Consider the following 19,523-nt stretch of genomic DNA (forward strand, 5'->3'; position numbering starts at 1 on the left):
CACGGTTTCTGGTTGGGGAATGTTTTAATAGACGCTGTGGGTACAACATCACCGATGCACTTGCTAATAAACTCGCTCACCGAATCAGCGTATTCATCAATGTTATTGTCCGACGCTATGTGGAACATATCCCAGTCCACGTGATCAAAGCAATCTTGAAGTGTGGAATCCGATTGTTCGGACCAGCGTTGAACAGACCTGAGCACATGCGCTTCCTGTTTTAGTTTCTGTCTATAGGCTGGGAGCAACAAAATGGAGTTGTGGTCAGATTTTCTGAAAGGAGGGTGGGGGAGGACTTTATAATAACAATGATCCAGGGTTTTGCCAACCTGGGTCACGCATTCGATATGCTGATAAAATTTAGGGAGCCTTGTTGTCAGATTAGCCTTGTTAAAATCCCCAGCTACAATAAATGCAGCCTCAGGAAATGTGGTTTCCAGTCTACATAGAGTCAAATGAAGTTCTTTCAGGGCCGTTGATGTGTCTGACTGGGGCGGGATATACACGACTGTGATTATGATCGAAGAGAATTCTGTTGGTAGATAATGCGGTCAGAATTTGATTGTAAGGAATTCTAGGTCAGGTGAACAAAAGGACTTGAGTTCCTGTATGTTGTTATGATCACACCACGTCTCGTTAATCATAAGGCATACACCCCCCACTACTCAGTGTGGTGGAGTGGTGGAGTCACAGTAGTCTAATTCTGCTTTTCAACAACACAACCACTACTCAGTGTGGTGGAGTCACAGTAGTCCAATTCTGCTTTTCAACAACACAACCACTACTCAGTGTGGTGGAGTCACAGTAGTCCAATTCTGCTTTTCAACAACACAACCACTACTCAGTGTGGTGGAGTCACAGTAGTCCAATGCTGCTTTTCAACAACACAACCACTACTCAGTGTGGTGGAGTCACGGTAGTAAAATCTCTTCGTCAAAACCCTCACAATTAAAACAGATTTCATGAGTTACCATAGACTAATTCAGACTATTTTGAGGAAGTGTATACTGGCTACGGCTTCTCAAAATGGACAAACAGTACTATTGCCGCTTTTTTCTAGTTTTTCAAGCGAGGGTCTTTTAAGGGAATCTGCGAGCACACTCGTTCGGTTCGCTAGCCGACTTCGGGTAGCCGCCAGTCGAACTGAAGCATGCTGACGCTTTTAACCGCCGAAGGTGTAAACAGTTAGCCATTGTTATGTAAGCATTGTCCCGTGTGGCTCAGTTGGTAGAGCATGGTGTTTGCAACGCCAGGGTTGTGGGTTCGATTCCCACGGGGGACCAGTACGGAGAGAGAGAGAGAAAAAAAAGAAATGTATGAAATGTATGCATTCACTACTGTAAGTCGCTCTGGATAAGAGCGTCTGCTAAATGACTAAAATGTAAATGTAAATGTAAATGCCGCCCAAAAAGCCCCAGCAGCCTTGCTTTGGCCGTGGCCCAGTGAGTCCCTGGAGCAGGTCTGCTTTGGCCGTGGCCCAGTGAGTCCCTGGAGCAGGTCTGCTGAGGCCGTGGCCCAGTGAGTCCCTGGAGCAGGTCTGCTGAGGCCGTGGCCCAGTGAGTCCCTGGAGCAGGTCTGCTGAGGCCGTGGCCCAGTGAGTCCCTGGAGCAGGTCTGCTGAGGCCGTGGCCCAGTGAGTCCCTGGAGCAGGTCTGCTGAGGCCGTGGAGGTGGAAACACAAACATCTGAGCCTTTTTGGTAAAACACAGGGAGGGTTAAATCATCAGTGCGTGTGTGTGTTTGTTCAGAGTAGTCTGTGTGCGAGTGTCTGTGTAACTGTTTTCCCTCACCTCTGCATGTGTTGTTGATCTGAGGCTGTGTGTGGTGGCCCAGTACAGTAGTTCCTACGCAGTAGAGACAGTTGTCATCAGTGTGTTCCTGTAGACCCGTCTCCTCTACACCCAGGATGTGGTTCTGGTTGTTCTCTCTGCTGGCCATCAGCTCTGAGATACTGAACTGCTGCTTCAGCAGTGGAATACGGGGATAGGGACGACCACCGTCACCTATGGTACACAGGGTAGAGAACACACACACTCTGTCACACAAACACATACTGAACTGGAAGTATCTCCAGCATTCACATGAAACTACCACCACTATCCACCCATCTCTCCATCCTCCCTTACATTCAGAGTCTCCAAAGTAGAATGGGCACTTGTCGTCGGCAGGCAGGCTGGTCTTCTGTTGGAAGTAAGGCGCGTCTCGGATGTGGAACATGTCGTTGATGTCCATGGGCAGCGCCAGGCCCACGTAGTCGTCATTACAGCTGTAGGTGGCGCTGGACACCATGGATCTCACTGAGGAGGAACGGTGCAGAGTGCTCTGGTTGATGGGGCTGAGCAGATCCTCCTTGTCCAGAGACGCAAAGCTCAACGCCTTCAGAAACCTGCCAGGCGGAAGGAGAGAGGTGAGAGGGATGACAGGACGGAGAGGGACGGGGGAAAGAAACAGAAGAGGCAGAGAGAGACAGAGATACGGAGAGGTAGAGTGTGAGAGAGAATGAACAACAAACGGAAACATGGACAAAGAGAGAACTATAACGCAAAAACAAATGAAATGTGTGGGATTCCTAATCGGCATGCCGCACCACATCTAAACAGTGCATCTATAAGACCACAGGCTTCATCTGCATGAGACTGTGGGAATCTAGCCTCCTAGTCCTAAAACCAATACGGTGCCTTTTGAAAGTAGTCAGAACCCTTGACTTTCCCCACATTTTGTTACATTACAGCCTTATTCTAAAATGAATTCAATTGTATTTTCCCCTAATCAATCAACACACAATACGCCATCATGACAAAGCAAAAACAGGTTTAGAAATTGTAGCAAATTAAACAGAAATATCACATTTACATAAGTATTCAGACACTTTACTCAGTACTTAGTTTAAGCACCTTTGGCAGTGATTACAGCCTCTAGTCTTGGGTATGACACTACAAGCTTGGCACAGCTACTGCATATTTGGGGAGTTTCTCCCATTCTTCTCTGCAGATTCTCTCAAGCTCTGTCAGGTTGGATGGGGAGCGTTGCTGCACAGCTATTTTCAGGTCTCTCCAGAGATATTATATTGGGTTCAAGTCCGGGCTCTGGCTTGGCCACTCAAGGACATTCAGAGGCTTATCCCGAAGTCACTCCTGCGTTGTCTTGACTGTGTGATTAGGGTCGTTGTCCTGTTGGAAGTCACTCCTGCGTTGTCTTGACTGTGTGATTAGGGTCGTTGTCCTGTTGGAAGTCACTCCTGCGTTGTCTTGACTGTGTGATTAGGGTCGTTGTCCTGTTGGAAGTCACTCCTGCGTTGTCTTGACTGTGTGATTAGGGTCGTTGTTCTGTTGGAAGTCACTCCTGCGTTGTCTTGACTGTGTGATTAGGGTCGTTGTTCTGTTGGAAGTCACTCCTGCGTTGTCTTGACTGTGTGATTAGGGTCGTTGTCCTGTTGGAAGTCACTCCTGCGTTGTCTTGACTGTGTGATTAGGGTCGTTGTCCTGTTGGAAGTCACTCCTGCGTTGTCTTGACTGTGTGATTAGGGTCGTTGTCCTGTTGGAAGTCACTCCTGCGTTGTCTTGACTGTGTGATTAGGGTCGTTGTCCTGTTGGAAGTCACTCCTGCGTTGTCTTGACTGTGTGATTAGGGTCGTTGTCCTGTTGGAAGTCACTCCTGCGTTGTCTTGACTGTGTGATTAGGGTCGTTGTCCTGTTGGAAGTCACTCCTGCGTTGTCTTGACTGTGTGATTAGGGTCGTTGTCCTGTTGGAAGTCACTCCTGCGTTGTCTTGACTGTGTGATTAGGGTCGTTGTCCTGTTGGAAGTCACTCCTGCGTTGTCTTGACTGTGTGATTAGGGTCGTTGTCCTGTTGGAAGTCACTCCTGCGTTGTCTTGACTGTGTGATTAGGGTCGTTGAAGTACTCCTGCGTTGTCTTGACTGTGTGATTAGGGTCGTTGTCCTGTTGGAAGTCACTCCTGCGTTGTCTTGACTGTGTGATTAGGGTCGTTGTCCTGTTGGAAGTCACTCCTGCGTTGTCTTGACTGTGTGATTAGGGTCGTTGTCCTGTTGGAAGTCACTCCTGCGTTGTCTTGACTGTGTGATTAGGGTCGTTGTCCTGTTGGAAGTCACTCCTGCGTTGTCTTGACTGTGTGATTAGGGTCGTTGTCCTGTTGGAAGTCACTCCTGCGTTGTCTTGACTGTGTGATTAGGGTCGTTGTCCTGTTGGAAGTCACTCCTGCGTTGTCTTGACTGTGTGATTAGGGTCGTTGTCCTGTTGGAAGTCACTCCTGCGTTGTCTTGACTGTGTGATTAGGGTCGTTGTTCTGTTGGAAGGTGAACCTTCAGATTGACCATCGGGTTCTTAGTCACATCGCTGACCAAGGTCCTTCTCCCCTGATTACTTAGTTTGCTCCAGGATGAGTCTTGGTGGTTCCAAACCTCTTCCATTTAAAAATGATGGAGGCCACTGCGTTCTTGGCAACCTCCAATGCTGCAGACATTTTTTGGTACCCTTCCCCAGATCTGTGTCTCGACACAATCCTGTCTCAGAGCTCTACGGACAATTTACGGCTTGGTTTGTGTCTGACATGCACTGTCAACTGTGGGACCTTATATAGACAGGTGTGTGCCTTTCCAAATCATGTCCAATCAATTGAATTTACCACAGGTGGATGCCAATCAACTTGTAGAAACATCTCAAGGATGATCAATGGAAACAGGATGCACCTGAGCTCAATTTAGAATCTCATAGCAAAGGGTCTGAATACCTATGTAAATAAGGTATTTCTGTTTTTTCATTTTTAATAAATTTGCACAAAAAAAAACACTTCTCACTTTGTCATTATGGGGTATTGTGTGTAAATTGATGAGGAAAAACTGTTTACTTAAAAAAAAAAAACGTGGAAAAAGTCAAGGGTTCTGCAACACTGGAGAAAACTGCTCTACAAATGGGATGGAGAGGTGCTCTATAAGCACAGGGGTTAAATGTATCTACGAGGGGCTCCACCCACCAAGGCATAGAGATGGACATCCTGCGGTGTGGCTGGACAACTGGACAGCTGACCCTCTTAGCAGACAACCTGAGAGACCAACACACACACACACACACACACACACACACACACACAAAACACACACACACACACACACACACACACACACACACACACACACACACACACAGCTGTTATTGCTCTGAACCAGCAGACACACACCGTTGCTGCTAAAGAGGACTAATAACCGGTGGCACTACAACACACACACACACCAGTGTTGCTACTAGAGACTACAGCTAACCCTTTCTCAGACAAGCTGACAGCACCATCACATCCAGGTATCTAAACGTGGGGTGGGTGGGTGGACACACTACTGTGGAGATGTCCACCCACCGAGGGAGGTAGACTCTGGATGGCCTGCGATGTGCATCAGCGAGGCTGGAGCCTGGACAGCTCACTCTCTTAGCAGACAACCTGAGGTACTCCACCTCAGTCTGCTTCTCTCTGTCTACCGACCAAGACTAGGCTGTGGGGAAGAACCCCTCAGGAGCCCAATCTGAGCTAGAACAAATGGAGAGTTCAATGTCTTCACAAACAAGCACACCCAAACTCACACACACATGGCCACAACAAAGACACACAGATGAAAAGGAGAGTGGAGAATGATTAAACAGAGCAGGAGAACATTGATTTGACCAGAGACGCAGACAGACAATCATGTACGATTGAGAAAAGCATGTGAGCTGACAGCTAGCAGCCAAGATGACAGCTAGCAGCCAAGATGACAGCTAGCAGCCAAGATGACATTGAAAACACAACAGGAGAAGTTGTGTATTACCTGTATATGTTAATGTGTGTGTTTGTGCGCGTATATTGCATTACCCATACGTGTGTGTGTGCAGCACACATAGCCTATGTGCATTAGTGTGTGTGTGTGAGAGACCTAACTGACCTGCGCGGCATCAGCCTCGAGTCCAGACTACCAGTCTTCATAGTGATAGCGTCAGTGAACAGTACGTCTTTAGCGGGCGACGCTAACGCCTCACTATGAGACAGAGACGGATGGATCCTCTGCTGCTGCAGCTTCTTCAGAGTAGCATAGCCTAGCGCATCCCGCGGGCTGGTGTACATGAAACTGCAGTCCGCCAGGCTCTTAATAGCCGTCATGGAGGGAGACTTGAGACTCTGGGATCTGCGGGGGAGGGTATGTGAGTAGCCAGCGGGGAACAGGGAGACAGAGTTAGACTTGGAAAGGGGCAGGTGGTTGGTCTGGGCCTGGGTTGGGCTGAGGGAGTACAGCATTTTTACGGTCTTGGCCGAGACCACTGTGTTAAGGCTGACGCAGTCCGAGGAGTCTGGTTCGGGCTCAGGGTTTCCAGCGGTCTCACGGAAGGGGCTGGAGCTCATGGAGCTGATGCCGCTAGTGGTGGTGTTGAAGCTCTGACTGCGGCTTTTAAACTGAGTCCCTCCCCCTCCTCCTCCCCCTCCTCCTCCCCCCCCTCCGGAGGAAGAGGAACCACCATCTCCTCCCGCTAGACGTTCCCGGCTACTCTGTTCCCTGGAGGGAGGCTCTCCAGGACCCCGCAGCCCAGTACCCCCTCCACCAGCCTGGTCTAGCCTCCTCTCTACCAGCTGCCCCTCTGACCCCTCCCCCGAGCCGCTGGTCACCACAAAGGAGGTTTCCAGGCTGACTGTGGGACTCTTGGGTAAGCCTCTCCCATTGAATACAGGCGTAAACACGTCGCCCTGCGATGAGGAGTAGATAGAGGGCTCTGTGACCGTCCTGTTCCTTCTCAGCCCCCCCAGTTTGGGCTCGGTGGGGGTGCAGCTGCCCCCCACTGCCTTGGGGTCACTGGTGGAGCGCAGCTTCTTTCTGGGGAGGGTCAGGGAGTTGAGGAAGCGGTTGCGTACGAAGCGGGTCGAGGCCAGGATGGTGAAGGGGCTGCGGTCCTTCCCGGGTTTGGAGTGCAGGTAGAGGGAGGCATCGTTTGATTGGTCCAACATGTCACACTTGTAATCATCCAGGATGTACATGTCTGAGGACACACACACACACACACACACACACACACACACACACACACACACACACACACACACACACACACACACAAATAAATAAGAACACATACATCCATAGTATATAAAAGTAGAATAAAAACTAGGAAAGCAAGAGCTGCTAAGGATGTACTTGAAGGAAAACTACCTTTTGGTATTTGTTTCATTTGTCCATTGCTCATGTGATACTGTGTTTTGTATCATACGATGTATTTTAGGTCATATATGCTGTATTTTGTATCATACGATGTATTTTAGGTCATATAACGCTGTGTTTTGTATCATACGATGTATTTTAGGTCATATAACGCAGTGTTTTGTATCATACGATGTATTTTAGGTCATATAACGCTGTGTTTTGTATCATATGATGTATTTTAGGTCATATAACACAGTGTTTTGTATCATACGATATATTTTAGGTCATATATGCTGTGTTTTGTATCATACGATGTATTTTAGGTCATATATGCTGTGTTTTGTATCATATGATGTATTTTAGGTCATATAACGCAGTGTTTTGTATCATACAATGGATTTTAGGTCATATATGCTGTGTTTTGTATCATATGATGTATTTTAGGTCATATATGCTGTGTTTTGTATCATATGATGTATTTTAGGTCATATATGCTGTGTTTTGTATCATATGATGTATTTTAGGTCATATAACGCAGTGTTTTGTATCATATGATGTATTTTAGGTCATATATGCTGTGTTTTGTATCATACGATGTATTTTAGGTCATATAACGCAGTGTTTTGTATCATATGATATATTTTAGGTCATATATGCTGTGTTTTGTATCATATGGAACAGAAACCCCGTCTGTCCTTGTTGCTTGCTGAGGAGTGTCATGAATAACTCACGGGGCTGGGACTCGCTCTCGCTATTGTGTTGGGAGCTAGTGGACTCGGAGTCGAGACTGAGCGTGCTTGGTACGGAGGAGAGTTCAGAGGTCATCAGTGTGTCCACCTCGTCAGGGGTGACGGGCCACAGCGTCCGCCGACTGTGTCTGACCGCATCCCAGCCATACCGTTTCAACACTTCACAGCCCTGCCGTGTCTTGGAGATCACGCCTAAGACGTACACACAAGTCCTGGAGAGAGAGAGAACAGACATGTAACTGTGGGTGAGCCGTCAGGCTAACGCTATTGGTTCATCTCTCTGTATCCTTACCCACGTATGGACAGGACCTCACAGTGTTGTGCCAAAGCCAGGATGTCAGGGATGACGTTCTCATCCTGCAGCAGGTTCAGACCCCAGTTGGATGAGCCAATGTTACCCTGGAAACAGCCACATTCACTGTCATTAACACATTGTCTCCATACTGACACAGACACTAGCAAAGCCAGAGCAGTGGAGGACACAGACCAACTGTCTGTAGTGTCTAGCCAAGAGAAAGGAAATAAAGAGCATTATGAACCAATAGTATCATTTCTTACTGTAACTAACAAGAGACAAGAACACTGATCAAACAACATTGTGAGTTATGTGCCTGGTGGTTAGGAAGACTGACCAGAGCCCAGAGGGCTGCCTTCAGCTGTTTGATGCCCTCCCAGGTGTCCAGCATCGGGCAGCGAACCGTGTAGCTGAGGTCAGGAACCACACTCTACAGAGAGAACATGAAACGCTAAGTTAGTTACAAAAACTCATAGGTTCCTCACAATAAAGAAAGACGTTTGGATATCTAAACGTAAATATTAATATGAAGGGAGTTACCTGAGCCTCCAGTAGATGGCAGCCTGTCTTATCATGGACCAGCTGACCATACAAGTGCACAGGAAGATAAACATTTGGTCTCTGTAACCTAGAAACAAAACACAGACAATATACAAACTTTCAACAACTGTGAGGAGAGGTACACGGGGAGTTGGAGTTCAATATCCCATCTGATAGATTTGTGGTGGTAGAGCGCAACAAGGTATGAGGGCTTCAGTTTCAGCCCAGCACTGATGCGCCAAATCAGGCGAGCTAGTGCTGGCTCAAACAAAAAGCCTGCACAGACTGCCTGCAGCCCTCCAGCACCAGGGCTGGTGACAACTGCACAGACTGCCTGCAGCCCTCCAGCACCAGGGCTGGTGACAACTGCACAGACTGCCTGCAGCCCTCCAGCACCAGGGCTGGTGACAACTGCAGACTTCCTGTAGCCCTCCAGCACCAGGGCTGGTGACAACTGCAGACTTCCTGTAGCCCTCCAGCACCAGGGCTGGTGATAACTGGATCATGGCTACCTGTCCAGCTTTGCAAGGTAAGCAGTCTCACCTTTGGTTGCTGCGTCTGACGTAGTTGTCTCCGTCCACAGGTTTACGGTATGTAGTTAACGCTTCATTCAGCTGCTCCTCTATCAGATCGACGTACCTCAGGTTGTACTCCTGTCACCACACAGTCAGGGACACACATAAAAACTCATCACTGGATTAGATTTGACATTTGTATTGATAGCGAGTGTATTTTGTTTTTCCAATCTGGGAACGATTTCTTTGTACTGTGTTTAGTGTGGACCAATGGAAGAGTAGCTGTTGCTAAATTAGCAGCTGATGGGTAAATTAATAAAAGAGCAGGCTTACCTTCTGCCATCTGTCCAACTGTTTGCTGACGTAGCCCCTCTCGTTGAGGTAAGAGAAGCCCTTAGGAATAGACAGGAACCTGCACAGAGAAGACTGGTTTAAGAGTGGGAACAACGTCACAGCACACCTGTGCATCTACACTGAACAAAAATATATGAACGCAACATGTAAAGTGTTAGTGCCATGTTTCATGAGCTGTAATAAAACATCCCAGAAATGTTTCACACGCACAAAAAGCTTATTTCTCTCAAGTTTTGTGCAAAAATTAGCTTACATTCCTGTTAGTGAGCATTTCTCCTTTGCCAAGATAATCCATCCACTGACAGGTGTGGCATATCAAGAAGCTTATTAAACAGCATGATCATTACACAGGTGCACCTTGTGCTGGGCACAATAAAAGGCCACTCTAAAATGTGGAGATTTGTCACACAACACAATGCCTACAGGTGTCTCAAGTAGAGGTAGCATGTTGCCAGATAATTAAATGTTAATTTCTCTACCATACCATTTCTCTACCGTCATTTTAGAGAATTTGGCAGTACGTCCAACCGGCTTCACAACCACAGACCACGTGTAACCACGCCAGCCCAGGACTTACACATCCGGCTTCTTCACCTACCGGATCGCCTGAGACCAGCCACCCCGACAGTTGATGAAACTGAGTTTGGGCAACCGAAGAACTTCTGCGCAATCTGTCAGAAACATCTCAGGGAAGCACATCTGCGTGCTTGTCATCCTCAGCAGGGTCTTGACCTGACTGCAGTTCAGCGTTGTAACCGACTTCAGTGGGCAAATGCTCACCTTCAATGGTCACTGGCACGCTGGAGAAGTGTGCTCTTCATAGGTGAATCCCGGTTTCAACTGTACCGGGCAGATGGCAGACAACATTGCAGCGTTGTGTGGGCGAGCGGTTTGCTGATGTCAATGTTATGAACAGAGTGCCCCATGGTGGTGGTGAGGTTATGGTATGGGTAGGCATAAGCTACGGACAACGAACACAGTTGCATTTTATCTATGCCAATCTGAATGCACAGAGATACCGTGATGAGATCCTGAGGCCCATTGTCATGCCATCATCACCTCATGTTTCAGCATGATAATGCACAGCCCGATGTCGCAAGGATCTGTACACAATTCCTGGAAGCTGAAAATGTCCCAGTTCTTCCATGGCCTGCATACTCACCAGACATGTCACCCATTGAGCATGTTTGGGATGCTCTGGATTTACGTGTATGATAGCGTGTTCCAGTTCCCGCCAATATCCAGAAACTTCACACAGCCATTGAAGAGGAGTGGGACAACATTCCACAGGCCACAATCAACAGCCTAATCATCTCTATATGAAGGCGATGTGTCGTGCTGCATGAGGCAAATGGTGGTAACACCAGATACTGACTGGTTTTCTGATCCACGACCCTAACCTTTTTTTTTTTTTAAGGTAACTGTGACCAACAGATGCATATCTGTATTCCCAGTCATGTGAATCCATAGATATGGGCCTAATGAATTTATTTCAATTGACTGATTTCCTTATATGAACTGCAACTCAGAAAAATATTTTAAATTGTTACATGTTGCGTTTATATATTTTTTCTGTGTAATTCTTAATGCGTGTGTGTGTGTGTTAACTGACCTGAGGAGCAGTAGAAGGCCCTTGTCTCCCAGGTGGGACAGAGCTGGTTTGAGCTGGATCAGAGCATGGAGGTTAGCCTGAGGGAACAAAACAAACATCAACTCCTCTCCACCAGGCCCCAGCCCCTCTCCACCAGGCCCCAGCCCCTCTCCACCAGGCCCCAGCCCCTCTCCACCAGGCCCCAGCCCCTCTCCACCAGGCCCCAGCCCCTCTCCACCAGGCCCCAGCCCCTCTCCACCAGGCCCAGTCCCACCTTGTCCTCGCAGGCCTCGTCCAGTATGTCCAGGGCCTCCAAGGAGACAGCTTTGCTGTGGTCGTGCAGCTGGGTGACCAGCAGCTCCATGCCCCAGTTACTGAAGAACTCCACCCCTGCCCTCAGCAACACACGCAGGTGCTTGGTGGCATACAGCCTGCACGTCTGTGGATGGACATAGAGGGATTGTTCAGGCTAAGTTTCGTTTCAACAACAACTATTCCATCATCACCCAAATAAAAGCCCATTGAATCCATCCACCCATCATTCCTAGGCCAGGCCTTACATCAGTGGCGGCAGTGAGGATCTTGGAAAGGATGACTCTGGCCAGTCCATCTCTGCTGTAGTCCAGAGTAGACACAGCCAGCTTCAACACAACGTCCTGGTTTTTCACAGAGCACAGGTTCAGCAGACTGAGGAGAAGAACACACACATGGAATCAGGTAGTGATCTGGGTTCTGTCTCGGCAGGCACCGTATTCACCATAACCTAGACATTCTGTAGAAGCCCGGACCAAACAACAGTCCCTCGACCTTTGGCACTCAATAGCCTACTTGTTGCCTTGGACTCATCTGGCCAAAAGGTTTGTTGCTGTTATTTCAACCAATCAGTGCTTTCATCCTGTTCAAGCTCATACTGACAATTATTTTAGTCAATAGTCCAGACTGACCACTGAAAGAGGCTGCACTTCTCTAGCAGTTTAATCCCGTGTAGGTGGGCTGAGAGGGTCCCCAGTAACAGGAAGTAGTGCTGGCTGAGGGTGGTGAGCAGCCCGTTGCTCTGGAGACAGGGGTCAGGCTTCAGGCCAGAGGACAAGGACAGCCAGGCCACCATGTCCTTCACCAGCTCCTCCAGGTATGCCTGGCCATCCTGGGAGAGGGAGGAGAAACAAGGAGCTCAACAATGACAAAAACCAGGAGAAAGAGGCTATTGGTTTGGAGCTAGGTAAATATCAAGGCTAGGCAAAAAGGAAAAAAGTGACACCAAAAAAAATAAAAAATGTCCGACATAGAAGTTAACCTTTAAACCTTTATTTTTCTGTTCTATTTCCTCACCTCGTCAGACTCTATGAGGAACTCGATGAACTGGCATCCTACCAGAGTGAGCTGTCTGGCTTTAGGATGGTCTAGCTCCAGACCTGCATACAGCTTACTACTGGGCTTATAGAAGTACAGCAGCCTCCGCACAAACCTGGACCACACACACACACACACACACATTTGACATTTTTGTCACTTAGCAGACGCTAAGTGAGCAATTAGGGTTAAGTGCCTTGCTCCAGGGCACAAACAGATTTTTCACCTAGTCGGTTCGTGGATTCTAACCAGTGACCTTTCGGTTACTGGGTCAATGCTGTTAACCGCTACGCTACCTGCCACCCTTTACACAAAATGGAACACGCATACGGTGAGAAGGGGGACACCTTACTACAGTCAAGCTCAGCTCAGTATTTCAGGAGTAGTGGTAATAGTGGCAGAAAAAGTAGTAGTAGTGGTAATAGTGGTAGAAATAGTAGTAGGAGTAGTGGTAATAGTAGTAGTAGCAGCAGTAGTGGCAGTAATAGTAGGAGTAGTGGTAATAGTGGTAGTAGTAGCAGTAATAGTAGGAGTAGTGGTAATAGTGGTAGTAGTAGCAGTAATAGTAGGACTAGTGGTAATAGTGGTAGTAGTAGCAGTAATAGTAGGACTAGTGGTAATAGTGGTAGTAGTAGCAGCAGTAGTGGCAGTAATAGTAGGAGTAGTGGTAATAGTAGCAGCAGTAGTGGCAGTAATAGTAGTAGTGGTAATAGTGGTAGTAGCAGCAGCAGTAGTGGCAGTAATAGTAGTGGTAATAGTAGTAGTAGTAGTAGTAGCAGCAGCAGCAGTAGTGGCAGTAATAGTAGGAGTAGTGGTAATAGTGGTAGTAGTAGCAGCAGTAATAGTAGGAGTAGTGGTAATAGTAGCAGCAGTAGTGGCAGTAATAGTAGTAGTGGTAATAGTGGTAGTAGCAGCAGCAGTAGTGGCAGTAATAGTAGTGGTAATAGTAGTAGTAGTAGTAGTAGCAGCAGCAGTAGTGGCAGTAATAGTAGGAGTAGTGGTAACAGTGGTAGTCGCAGTAGCAGTAGTGGCAGTAATAGTAGGAGTAGTGGTAATAGTAGTAGTAGTAGCAGCAACAGTAGTGGCAGTAATAGTAGTGGTAATAGTAGTAGTAGCAGCAGTAGTGGCAGTAATAGTAGGAGTAGTGGTAATAGTAGTAGTAGCAGCAGCAGTAGTGGTAGTAATAGTAGGAGTAGTGGTAATAATAGTAGGAGTAGCGGTAATAGTAGTAGCAGTAATAGTAGGAGTAGTGGTAATAGTGGCAGTAGTAGTAGGAGTAGTGGCAGTAGTAGTAGGAGTAGTGGTAATAGTGGCAGTAATAGTAGGAGTAGTGGTAATAGTGGGAGTAGTGGTAATAGTAGCGGTAATAGTGGCAGTAATAGTAGGAGTAGTGGTAATAGTGGCAGTAATAGTAGGAGTAGTGGTAATAGTGGCAGTAATAGTAGGAGTAGTGGTAATAGTGGCAGTAGTAGTAGGAGTAGTGGTAATAGTGGCAGTAATAGTAGGAGTAGTGGTAATAGTGGCAGTAGTAGTAGTAGTAGTAGCGGTAATAGCGGCAGTTGTAGTAGGAGTAGTGGTAATAGTAGGAGTAGTAGTAGTAGTAGCAGTGAGCGGTAATAGTAGTAGTAGCAGCAGCAGTGGCGGCAGTAATAGTAGGAGTAGTGGTAATAGTGGTGGTCGCAGCAGCAGTAGTGGCAGTAATAGTAGGAGTAGTGGCAGTCGCGAGCAGTAGTGGCGAATAGTAGCAGGAGTAGTGGCAGCAGTAGTGGCAGTAATAGTAGTGGTAATAGCAGTAGTAGCAGCAGTAGTGGCAGTAATAGTAGGAGTAGTGGTAATAGTAGTAGTAGCAGCAGCGGTAGTGGTAGTAATAGTAGGAGTAGTGGTAATAATAGTAGGAGTAGCGGTAATAGTAGTAGCAGTAATAGTAGGAGTAGTGGTAATAGTGGCAGTAGTAGTAGGAGTAGTGGTAATAGTGGCGGTAATAGTAGGAGTAGTGGTAATAGTGGTAGTAGTAGCAGTAATAGTAGGAGTAGTGGTAATAGTAGTAGTAGCAGCAGTAGTGGCAGTAATAGTAGGGAGTAGTGGTAATAGTGGTAGTAGTAGCAGTAATAGTAGGAGTAGTGGTAATAGTGGTAGTAGTAGCAGTAATAGTAGGACTAGTGGTAATAGTGGTAGTAGTAGCAGCAGTAGTGGCGGTAATAGTAGGAGTAGTGGTAATAGTAGCAGCAGTAGTGGCAGTAATAGTAGTAGTGGTAATAGTGGTAGTAGCAGCAGCAGTAGTGGCAGTAATAGTAGTGGTAATAGTAGTAGTAGTAGCAGCAGCAGTGAGTGGCGGTAATAGTAGGAGTAGTGGTAATAGTGGTAGTCGCAGTAGCAGTAGTGGCAGTAATAGTAGGAGTAGTGGTAATAGTAGTAGTAGTAGCAGCAACAGTAGTGGCAGTAATAGTGGTAATAGTAGTAGTAGCAGCAGTAGTGGCAGTAATAGTAGGAGTAGTGGTAATAGTAGTAGTAGCAGCAGCAGTAGTGGCAGTAATAGTAGTAGTAGTGGTAATAGTAGGAGTAGTGGTAATAGTAGGAGTAGTGGTAATAGTAGGAGTAGTGGTAATAGTAGGAGTAGTGGTAATAGTAGGAGTAGTAGCAGCAGTAGTGGCAGTAATAGTAGGAGTAGTGGTAATAGTGGTAGTAGCAGCAGCAGTAGTGGCAGTAATAGTAGGAGTAGTGGTAATAGTAGGAGTAGCGGTAATCGTAGGAGTAACGGTAATAGTAGGAGTAGCAGCAGCAGTAGCGGCAGTAATAGTAGGAGTAGTGGTAATAGTGGTAGTCGCAGCAGCAGTAGTGGCAGTAATAGTAGGAGTAGTGGTAGTCGCAGCAGCAGTAGTGGCAGTAATAGTAGGAGTAGTGGTAATAGCAGTAGTAGCAGCAGCAGTAGTGGCAGTAATAGTAGTGGTAATAGCAGTAGTAGTAGCAGCAGTAGTGGCAGTAATAGTAGGAGTAGTGGTAATAGTAGTAGTAGCAGCAGCAGTAGTGGCAGTAATAGTAGGAGTAGTGGTAATAGTAGTAGTAGCAGCAGCAGTAGTGGTAGTAATAGTAGGAGTAGTGGTAATAATAGTAGGAGTAGCGGTAATAGTAGTAGCAGTAATAGTAGGAGTAGTGGTAATAGTGGCAGTAGTAGTAGGAGTAGTGGCAGTAGTAGTAGGAGTAGTGGTAATAGTGGCAGTAATAGTAGGAGTAGTGGTAATAGTGGGAGTAGTGGTAATAATAGCGGTAATAGTGCCAGTAATAGTAGGAGTAGTGGTAATAGTGGCAGTAATAGTAGGAGTAGTGGTAATAGTGGCAGTAATAGTAGGAGTAGTGGTAATAGTGGCAGTAGTAGTAGGAGTAGTGGTAATAGTGGCAGTAATAGTAGGAGTAGTGGTAATAGTGGCAGTAGTAGTAGTAGTAGCGGTAATAGCGGCAGTTGTAGTAGGAGTAGTGGTAATAGTGGCAGTAATAGTAGGAGTCGTGGTAATAGTAGGAGTAGCGGTAATAGTAGGAGTAACGGTAATAGTAGGAGTAACGGTAATAGTAGTAGTAGCAGCAGCAGTAGCGGCAGTAATAGTAGGAGTAGTGGTAATAGTGGTAGTAGTAGCAGTAATAGTAGGACTAGTGGTAATAGTGGTAGTAGTAGCAGTAATAGTAGGACTAGTGGTAATAGTGGTAGTAGTAGCAGCAGTAGTGGCAGTAATAGTAGGAGTAGTGGTAATAGTAGCAGCAGTAGTGGCAGTAATAGTAGTAGTGGTAATAGTGGTAGTAGCAGCAGCAGTAGTGGCAGTAATAGTAGTGGTAATAGTAGTAGTAGTAGTAGCAGCAGCAGTGGCAGTAATAGTAGGAGTAGTGGTAATAGTGGTAGTAGTAGCAGCAGTAATAGTAGGAGTAGTGGTAATAGTAGCAGCAGTAGTGGCAGTAATAGTAGTAGCGGTAATAGTGGTAGTAGCAGCAGCAGTAGTGGCAGTAATAGTAGTGGTAATAGTAGTAGTAGTAGTAGTAGTAGCAGCAGCAGTAGTGGCAGTAATAGTAGGAGTAGTGGTAATAGTGGTAGTCGCAGTAGCAGTAGTGGCAGTAATAGTAGGAGTAGTGGTAATAGTAGTAGTAGTAGCAGCAACAGTAGTGGCAGTAATAGTAGTGGTAATAGTAGTAGTAGCAGCAGTAGTGGCAGTAATAGTAGGAGTAGTGGTAATAGTAGTAGTAGCAGCAGCAGTAGTGGCAGTAATAGTAGTGGTAATAGTAGGAGTAGTGGTAATAGTGGTAGTAGCGGTAATAGTAGGAGTAGTGGTAATAGTAGGAGTAGTAGCAGCAGTAGTGGCAGTAATAGTAGGAGTAGTGGTAATAGTAGGAGTAGTGGTAATAGTGGTAGTAGCAGCAGCAGTAGTGGCAGTAATAGTAGGAGTAGTGGTAATAGTAGGAGTAGCGGTAATCGTAGGAGTAACGGTAATAGTAGGAGTAACGGTAATAGTAGGAGTAACGGTAATAGTAGTAGTAGCAGCAGCAGTAGCGGCAGTAATAGTAGGAGTAGTGGTAATAGTGGTAGTCGCAGCAGCAGTAGTGACAGTAATAGTAGGAGTAGTGGTAGTCGCAGCAGCAGTAGTGGCAGTAATAGTAGGAGTAGTGGTAATAGCAGTAGTAGTAGCAGCAGTAGTGGCAGTAATAGTAGTGGTAATAGCAGTAGTAGTAGCAGCAGTAGTGGCAGTAATAGTAGGAGTAGTGGTAATAGTAGTAGTAGCAGCAGCAGTAGTGGTAGTAATAGTAGGAGTAGTGGTAATAATAGTAGGAGTAGCGGTAATAGTAGTAGCAGTAATAGTAGGAGTAGTGGTAATAGTGGCAGTAGTAGTAGGAGTAGTGGCAGTAGTAGTAGGAGTAGTGGTAATAGTGGCAGTAATAGTAGGAGTAGTGGTAATAGTAGCGGTAATAGTGGCAGTAATAGTAGGAGTAGTGGTAATAGTGGCAGTAATAGTAGGAGTAGTGGTAATAGTGGCAGTAATAGTAGGAGTAGTGGTAATAGTGGCAGTAATAGTAGGAGTAGTGGTAATAGTGGCAGTAATAGTAGGAGTAGTGGTAATAGTGGCAGTAGTAGTAGTAGTAGTAGTAGCGGTAATAGCGGCAGTTGTAGTAGGAGTAGTGGTAATAGTGGCAGTAATAGTAGGAGTAGTGGTAATAGTAGGAGTAGCGGTAATAGTAGGAGTAACGGTAATAGTAGTAGTAGCAGCAGCAGTAGCGGCAGTAATAGTAGGAGTAGTGGTAATAGTGGTAGTCGCAGCAGCAGTAGTGGCAGTAATAGTAGGAGTAGTGGTAGTCGCAGCAGCAGTAGTGGCAGTAATAGTAGGAGTAGTGGTAATAGCAGTAGTAGCAGCAGCAGTAGTGGCAGTAATAGTAGTGGTAATAGCAGTAGTAGTAGCAGCAGTAGTGGCAGTAATAGTAGGAGTAGTGGTAATAGTAGTAGTAGCAGCAGCAGTAGTGGTAGTAATAGTAGGAGTAGTGGTAATAATAGTAGGAGTAGCGGTAATAGTAGTAGCAGTAATAGTAGGAGTAGTGGTAATAGTGGCAGTAGTAGTAGGAGTAGTGGTAATAGTGGCAGTAATAGTAGGAGTAGTGGTAATAGTGGTAGTAGTAGCAGTAATAGTAGGAGTAGTGGTAATAGTAGTAGTAGCAGCAGTAGTGGCAGTAATAGTAGGAGTAGTGGTAATAGTGGTAGTAGTAGCAGTAATAGTAGGAGTAGTGGTAATAGTGGTAGTAGTAGCAGTAATAGTAGGACTAGTGGTAATAGTGGTAGTAGTAGCAGCAGTAGTGGCAGTAATAGTAGGAGTAGTGGTAATAGTAGCAGCAGTAGTGGCAGTAATAGTAGTAGTGGTAATAGTGGTAGTAGCAGCAGCAGTAGTGGCAGTAATAGTAGTGGTAATAGTAGTAGTAGTAGTAGCAGCAGCAGTAGTGGCAGTAATAGTAGGAGTAGTGGTAATAGTGGTAGTCGCAGTAGCAGTAGTGGCAGTAATAGTAGGAGTAGTGGTAATAGTAGTAGTAGTAGCAGCAACAGTAGTGGCAGTAATAGTAGTGGTAATAGTAGTAGTAGCAGCAGTAGTGGCAGTAATAGTAGGAGTAGTGGTAATAGTAGTAGTAGCAGCAGCAGTAGTGGCAGTAATAGTAGTAGTAGTGGTAATAGTAGGAGTAGTGGTAATAGTAGGAGTAGTGGTAATAGTGGTAGTAGCGGTAATAGTAGGAGTAGTGGTAATAGTAGGAGTAGTAGCAGCAGTAGTGGCAGTAATAGTAGGAGTAGTGGTAATAGTAGGAGTAGTGGTAATAGTGGTAGTAGCAGCAGCAGTAGTGGCAGTAATAGTAGGAGTAGTGGTAATAGTAGGAGTAGCGGTAATCGTAGGAGTAACGGTAATAGTAGGAGTAACGGTAATAGTAGGAGTAGCAGCAGCAGTAGCGGCAGTAATAGTAGGAGTAGTGGTAATAGTGGTAGTCGCAGCAGCAGTAGTGGCAGTAATAGAAGGAGTAGTGGTAGTCGCAGCAGCAGTAGTGGCAGTAATAGTAGGAGTAGTGGTAATAGCAGTAGTAGCAGCAGCAGTAGTGGCAGTAATAGTAGTGGTAATAGCAGTAGTAGTAGCAGCAGTAGTAGTGGCAGTAATAGTAGGAGTAGTGGTAATAGTAGTAGTAGCAGCAGCAGTAGTGGCAGTAATAGTAGGAGTAGTGGTAATAGTAGTAGTAGCAGCAGCAGTAGTGGTAGTAATAGTAGGAGTAGTGGTAATAATAGTAGGAGTAGCGGTAATAGTAGTAGCAGTAATAGTAGGAGTAGTGGTAATAGTGGCAGTAGTAGTAGGAGTAGTGGCAGTAGTAGTAGGAGTAGTGGTAATAGTGGCAGTAATAGTAGGAGTAGTGGTAATAGTGGGAGTAGTGGTAATAGTAGCGGTAATAGTGCCAGTAATA

General features: G+C 46.2%; 1 protein-coding gene across 12 annotated transcripts in view; it reads right to left on the reverse strand.

The window, feature by feature from the left end:
- LOC106580589 (rapamycin-insensitive companion of mTOR) overlaps positions 1 to 19,523 on the reverse strand; it is a 66,766-nt gene that overhangs the window by 7,894 nt on the left and 39,349 nt on the right. For 3 of the 12 annotated variants that reach the window (XM_045703301.1, XM_045703304.1, XM_045703296.1), the window contains 16 exons: positions 12,546 to 12,681; positions 12,161 to 12,360; positions 11,777 to 11,903; positions 11,491 to 11,655; positions 11,238 to 11,314; positions 9,605 to 9,683; positions 9,300 to 9,409; positions 8,757 to 8,844; positions 8,554 to 8,646; positions 8,214 to 8,320; positions 7,904 to 8,133; positions 5,928 to 7,011; positions 4,991 to 5,059; positions 2,126 to 2,385; positions 1,790 to 2,002; positions 471 to 1,690 (listed from right to left, as the gene is read on the reverse strand). In XM_045703301.1, the coding sequence (XP_045559257.1) occupies positions 1,335 to 1,690; positions 1,790 to 2,002; positions 2,126 to 2,385; positions 4,991 to 5,059; positions 5,928 to 7,011; positions 7,904 to 8,133; positions 8,214 to 8,320; positions 8,554 to 8,646; positions 8,757 to 8,844; positions 9,300 to 9,409; positions 9,605 to 9,683; positions 11,238 to 11,314; positions 11,491 to 11,655; positions 11,777 to 11,903; positions 12,161 to 12,360; positions 12,546 to 12,681 (3,394 nt within the window). In that variant the 3' untranslated portion in view covers positions 471 to 1,334. Of the gene's footprint in view, positions 1 to 467; positions 1,691 to 1,789; positions 2,003 to 2,125; positions 2,386 to 4,990; positions 5,060 to 5,142; positions 5,450 to 5,927; positions 7,012 to 7,903; positions 8,134 to 8,213; positions 8,321 to 8,553; positions 8,647 to 8,756; positions 8,845 to 9,299; positions 9,410 to 9,604; positions 9,684 to 11,237; positions 11,315 to 11,490; positions 11,656 to 11,776; positions 11,904 to 12,160; positions 12,361 to 12,545; positions 12,682 to 19,523 lie in introns of those variants that run through there. The other 9 variants (XM_045703299.1, XM_045703302.1, XM_045703306.1 and 6 more) reach the window with 8 other exon arrangements.

Source organism: Salmo salar, chromosome ssa20, assembly GCF_905237065.1.
Source record: "Salmo salar chromosome ssa20, Ssal_v3.1, whole genome shotgun sequence".
Lineage (NCBI taxonomy): Eukaryota > Metazoa > Chordata > Actinopteri > Salmoniformes > Salmonidae > Salmo > Salmo salar.